At 41.9% G+C, this 6,502-nt stretch overlaps 1 protein-coding gene across 1 annotated transcript in view; it reads right to left on the bottom strand.

Annotated features, from left to right (window-relative positions):
• The window catches only part of nalf2 (NALCN channel auxiliary factor 2), a 395,372-nt gene extending 389,515 nt beyond the window's left edge, over positions 1-5,857 (bottom strand). The window contains exon 1 of the mRNA XM_041196301.1: positions 5,222-5,857. Coding sequence (XP_041052235.1) covers positions 5,222-5,857 — 636 coding nt within the window. The remainder of the gene's footprint in view (positions 1-5,221) is intronic.
• Positions 5,858-6,502: the final 645 nt, after the last annotated feature.

Consider the following 6,502-nt stretch of genomic DNA (forward strand, 5'->3'; position numbering starts at 1 on the left):
AAGTGGAGATGCTGTGTGTGTGTGTGTGGCGGGGGGTGGGGGGGGGGGGGAGTGGGGTAAGTCACGGAGGGATCTGAACACGAGGATGCAAATTTTTAGCTGGAGGCGCTGCCCAACAGAGAACCAATATATGTCAGTGAGCACAAGAGAGATGGATGAACAGGACATGGGTGCTAATTAGGATACAGGCAGTGGAATTTTGTTACGAATAAAATGCACTTGAAATCAGGGCATTGGAAGGATACTGACATGCACATTTATCCAGGAATTGAGAGTGAAGGGACCATGTTTACTTGACAGTGAAAGATTAATATCCATTTTTGTTCTCAATGGAATTTTATTGGATAACTGTGCTCAAGATAAAATATAAACTAAATTATTTTCACTTCAAGGGTGCATCTGAAAGAAAAATAGATACTTTATTCTTTCACTATATAAATGGGTATAAAACTCTTATTCCAGGGATGCAGAAATGTGCAAATGTGGCATTGAGCCAACTAAGTGATGTCATGTATTAATATTATTCATTATTTCTAATAATCAATACCAATCTGATTATAAATATAACTTTCCAGCACAGCTCTGAAATTACATCAGCCAGTGAAACCCATGATGACCCTTAATTGCAATATATTTGAATAATGATGCAATAATTGGCAATGTAATTTCCTGTCAATTCACAGAAAACTACTTCTCACTAAACTCATAATAGCTGTTCTTGTGGCCCACATGTACTAGTTGGTAACCCACCCCAACAGTGAAGTGAGGACCTGAAGCTGAATGAAAACACTTAAAAAATTATTAACAATTACTGCAAAAGGTACACAAAATTAAATCCTTCAGTTGATATCAAGACAGTGTCAAAATCAGGCAGTTATCAACCAATCAGCCATAGGCATCATCTGACGCTCTTAATTAAATCGGTGTCTCCAGTTATTCCCAATATCCATTTGCCTCCTTATAAACTATCTAAATCCCTTCATTAGGTTCCAACCTATAACTCATTTCCGGGATCTGTGGATCTATCCACTCACTGGCCATCTATATGATTATAGTTGTATATCTGCAATCATTGCGTATTTTCACTCTTCCTTCAATCAAAGCCATTCCAGTTCCCAGAGGCCATTGTCCTTTCAATCTATCCCTACAGCCATTCATACCCCAGAGCCAGTAGTCAATCTGATCCGAGGAACATATATATTGTGGCATTTCTGATTTCTATGACTGAACCAATGACAGTCCATCAAAAATAATGTTTTATGGTATTTATTTTATGCAGACAATCACTGTGATAGTCCCCTAATCCTATCTCATCCACAGTTCTGCTAATTGATTGCAGGTCCCATTTCTGCTGCCTTTCGTTCCAAATTTGCTTCCTGTCGCTCTCCATGGTTCCAAGTCCCACAGCAGGTCCTGGCTCCTACTGCTGCTTAACCAACCTGGATTTCACCACTGGTACCACTGCCTGCTCAGACTTTCTACTTTCCAGCTCCAAACTTTGTTCTGACCACTTCCTTGACTTGGAAGCAGCTGGAGTAGATTCAGTCAGAAAGCTGTGGCAAAGTCTGGGATGCAGTGAGTGACTAAAGCTGATAGCTACATGCAAATGCACAGAATGCAACACATCTAGACCCTTCCAAACTGTTCTCAATGAGATATGAGATTATTTCTACAGCAACTTAAAGGTCCACTGATTTAAGCTTTCAATACTATGATGGAAGTGGGGAAAGATGATCCAGACAAATGCTTCATGTTGCTGGAAGGTACAAATTATTGGGGTCATAAGTTCAGTTAACAATGAAACAATGTCAGGCAGGGCATTTTTCATCAAAAAAGACAATTGATCTGGAGGATAAACTGCCAGCAAAGGCGGCCTCAAGACACAGTTATCTGGGGGTGTAGTGGAGGGGAGAATGGTTCTGACAGCTTCTTTAAAAGTCCCAACTAGCTTATTTCTCAATATATTCATCAATGCTTTCTCTTTAAAAATGATCTTCCTGACTTTTGAGCCCATTTACACTGTTCACCTTCTTTGTCTCCTCTAGCTTCTTACTTTTAACTTCTTTCCCCTGAAATGTGAATTCAGCCGTGCTGAAATATGTACCTAGATCAATGTTATTAATCCCCTTCATAAAACCAAAAACTATGAAGTCCCCTCATACCTTTTCTTTTCCAAAGAGAACAAGCCTAACATGTTTAAACTTTGTTTCACAACAAAGGTTTCTGGAATAGTGTTGGTAGTCTTGGTGCATCCCTTTTTGTTATCCTGTCTCCCATGGCTACACACAAGATAGGTGCTGGCATCCTAGCCCATGCCTCTGTCAGTGTCATTCTGAATTCACTGCGGGGAGGTATGAGCAAGTGACCCAAGTATGAGTCTCATCTGAATTTTCCTTGAGGAAATAAGGAACCCTTCATGCCCCCATGAAGCAATGCGGCTGAGATTGGGGATTCAGTACTGTGGAGGAAACCAGGCATGTGTTCAATCATACACTGGCTAGTGAAATACTCCAACATTTTCAAAGTATTTTTTTCACTATAATAAATCACTCTTTTCCACATATGACATTTTCTAAGGCTAGTTGCTAGAGAGTATCACCAATATGGCTTGCAGCTAACTGCTTGGAAATGCAAATAAATACAGTGGGCTCACTTATCTTCTCATTTTGTTACTTTGTCCATGGAAAAGGCTCTGCTCAAAGCCTATTACTGGAGGCACAATGGCCATCAGCAACTTAGTGTGCACATATGTGCAAATTATAATGTTTTATTCCAGTTTTGAATGTAATTTTTATAGCATTTATTTAGTACCTTTGCCTCTTTAAATCTGTTTGGTCTAAAGGCAACCTATTTACAGTTATACATTAATACCTCCTTTGGGAAGCAAGAGGCAATGCTAAGGCAGCACATCCCAGCCCAAATTTCTCTCCCCATGGGAGAATTTGCAAACTTCCTTTTCACATCTGCTAGTTGGTGCAGCTCAGGTGGAAAAATGAGCAAAGCCGGAGGATTGAACCTCATGAGACTGTGTTAGTACTTCAATATGCTGCAATTTATACGACCCTCCAACCCCCCACATTGATCAATGCAGTGATATTATTTAAAGTTTCCCATAGTTCCCTCTTAATTTTTGGCCAACTTTTTGTTCCACAAAGCGAGCTGGGCATCAACATGTGAATCTTCAAACAGAGCTTAGGAAAAGGTATACACCATAAACTCTGCCACCTAATCACAGGACATGATTCAAACTCAATATGCTGAAAATACTGATCCTCCTGATATCAGGCCACATTATCAAATAGTGTTATTGGCAGAATCAGGATATTTGTACGAGATTTTTCTCATCAAGGTCAATCCCCAACTGTTCATTTACATAACATAATGCCATTTGGCCTACAAGTCTGATTTCCCATTGTGTAATCCTGCATTTTACAGGATATAGAATCAACACCTGCTTACCCTGTAGGATGTCAAAAAAATTCAGGATCATTTCTTTCATGCCATCTTATTTCCATAGTCAAGAAGTCCAAAAACACAACTTGATGATTAGGGAAGGTAACAGAGATATGTTAAAAGTGAGCGAGTCCAAAATCCTTTCAATGAAGGTTTGTTTAATTTTATAACCCATCTTAATGCACAATAATATGATAGCACAGCAATAAACAAACACGTGCGAAGCGCTATAATACAAATTGAGTACTGTTTTGCACACTTCACCTTCAGAATGGCAGATGGCTGAGAGTGCAATGCATGGCTATTGCACAAAGGACTCAATGGTGTTTCTAGCCTGCAAGAGCGATGCTCCAGCTGTTTGTCAATCTCGTACAAATCCTGAAAGTGTAATGGGCCATCAGCATGTCTGAGAGATTTTTAAAAACCTTACTTTGTATAATCTTTTCTGTTCAGGGTTTGTGGGAGCATTGATTTCTTGAGTCGCCAGGAGCAAAATTTCCCTTTACAGGTGAAATTATGGCTGCTTAGTCTTGCTCCATGCCTTCACATCTTGTGACATAAGTGTCTTTTGACACATAATATACGAGGTAGGGCTTAATTAATAAAGAAATCTTTATCAGATAAAAATATATCTGGAAATCATGCATTTCCAGTATTCTCAGCTTTTAACGAAAACATTCTTTGGTCTCAAGTTGGAAGGGTATTTTAATGAAAACCAATATATTCTCTTTTACTGAATTCTAGAACCCATCTTTATCATAACATCTCCATGCAACACTTTTCATATTTCACACAGATAAGATCACAAGTCAGAAGAGGTGGCACTGTGAAAAAAAGTTTCATAGCATCATGATCAGAATCAACTCCCAATCTGTGCACTTATTTAAATCAAAAATGTACACTTTTCATTGTTTAATTACTGGCTTTAATTGGAACCCCACTCATGAGGTTGACAACTGTGTGCCTTGTGAATGATCAGGCGAGCATATTCATGGCATCTAAATCATATCGCTGGGCTTCTCATCATGCCTCCTTTTTAGAGCATATTACCAAATCGCTGTGTTAAAACCTGACAAAAATATTAGCCGATCTGTTAAATACCCTGTTACTGAGCAGCACATGAGGGATGAATATCACAAAACTTATACCAAAATGAACCTTTAATAAAGGACTTCCATTTTGATTGCTTGTCACCTGATAAATGACCCCCTGGTTCCCCGTCCCCACTCCCCTCCCCCTCCCCCCTCACTTTTCTGATGTATCTTCACATCCTTCCCTACTGCTTCAGACCATGGTCATTGATTTCTTCAACTTGCCTCTGTCCTAAGGTTCAAATATGGCATTCTATACACTCACCCCTTCCCTATATCCCCACTGTGATTGAGATAATGACCTGTCACACAGTCTCCTTGCTCTCACTCTTTCCCAGGGCCTCAAATTGATGGAATTTGTTACCTTTGTTTCCAGGTATAATTCTCAAACTTTTTATTCTTCACAATATACACGCATGTTGCCACCTAACCTCCGCCTGGTCTTTTCATTGACTGTTTCCCACCTTGGGGATGTCTGGCACTGGCTAACTCTTCAACCAGAGAGGGCTTCCTTCATTTGCTTCCTTTTGTTTACGTACACACAAACCAACATTGCAAGTAGGAAAAGCCCGGTCTTTAGTACCTTTTACTACATGCTGCACACAGACTGTACCATTTTACCTCAAAGGTTCGATCATGGATTTAGAATGGACAACTCGGAAATATATTAACCTTACCATACAGTCGCTAGGGCAAGACTTGACCGAATACGCCGATTCCAAGTGCTTTTGTAGCATTGCTTCGAACTCCTCATATTTTTCCTGAGCATGTTGGTCTTCCATCTGGTAAGCCTCGAAGCATTTGCTGCATATAGCCTCTCCATCATCACTGATCCGCATATCCAAACTGCAGTTTAACCCGTTCGGGTTGACATACTCCCGCAAAAGATCAGCAATGGTGTAAGAATGACAGAAGGACAGCCTAAGATGACTGAAATAAGACCGCAGGCAGGCAGAATCCAGACCTTTGGGAAACTGACAGGCTGTCTTCAAGTCTTTGACAGGTTCCGTCAAATTGGTTAAAGTAAGATCACATTGAACCCTCCTCTGGCTTTGATCCCCCGCGTGTGATGTGACCAAGTTGCGACTCCCAGCGGGGTCACTCCAGATCCTGCCCGCTGTTTCCCCGCTCCTCAATTTCGTTCCAGCGCAAGAGCAAAAATAATCAGACAAGAGGAGAGCGAAAAGGAGCAGAGACGCTAAAGACATTTGCCATTTCTCTGCCCTCTGTGAATCGACGCAGGGTTTCTCGTTTGCTATGGGTGCAAAACAGATTTTCAAGACGGCATTACACATCCAAGCACCCCTGATCATATTTTGGAGGGGGAAAAAGGTGGGGGGAGAAAGGGCAGCTTTCCAATTTCTCCTAGTTCCCAATGTCACTTTTGCAGCATGGCTGTGTGGAGAGTTGCAAAAGAGGGCTGCAAATGCCCCCCTACCGCCTGGTCAAAAATAATCCATTGCATTTTGCAGGAGATTGCATCCTCCATCTGGACAAAACAGAAAGGGAGATTTGGTTTTTTTTTATTTTTTTTGGGGGGGGGGTAATTCAAAATAAATAAATAAATAAGCCACATAGCATCCCACCCCACCACCTCCACCTCATCCCACCACCACCCCCCCCCCCTCCCCCCCAACACACAACCCACCCCCCCACCACCACCACCTTTCCGGCGTTGGAGGCTACCTGATAAAAACCAGCGCGCACCCACTATTGGTGCGAGAGGTGCACGGATCCTTAGGAATAAATCGCGGTCATCGGTGTTTTTTTCCTGCTCTCCTCCGCCGGTGTCCTTGTCCGTTTCCTGGATCTCATCTTCGTGCCTTGACCCCTGTTGCTTTTTTTCCCTCCCCCCACACCCCCCCCCCCCTCCCTTCCCCTCCCACCCCCCCACTCCTCCTCCTTTCTCTCTCTCTCGCTCTTTCCCTCCCTCGCCACCGCCACCACCACCACTCCCC

Source organism: Carcharodon carcharias, chromosome 9, assembly GCF_017639515.1.
Source record: "Carcharodon carcharias isolate sCarCar2 chromosome 9, sCarCar2.pri, whole genome shotgun sequence".
In the NCBI taxonomy this organism is placed as follows: Eukaryota; Metazoa; Chordata; class Chondrichthyes; order Lamniformes; family Lamnidae; genus Carcharodon; species Carcharodon carcharias.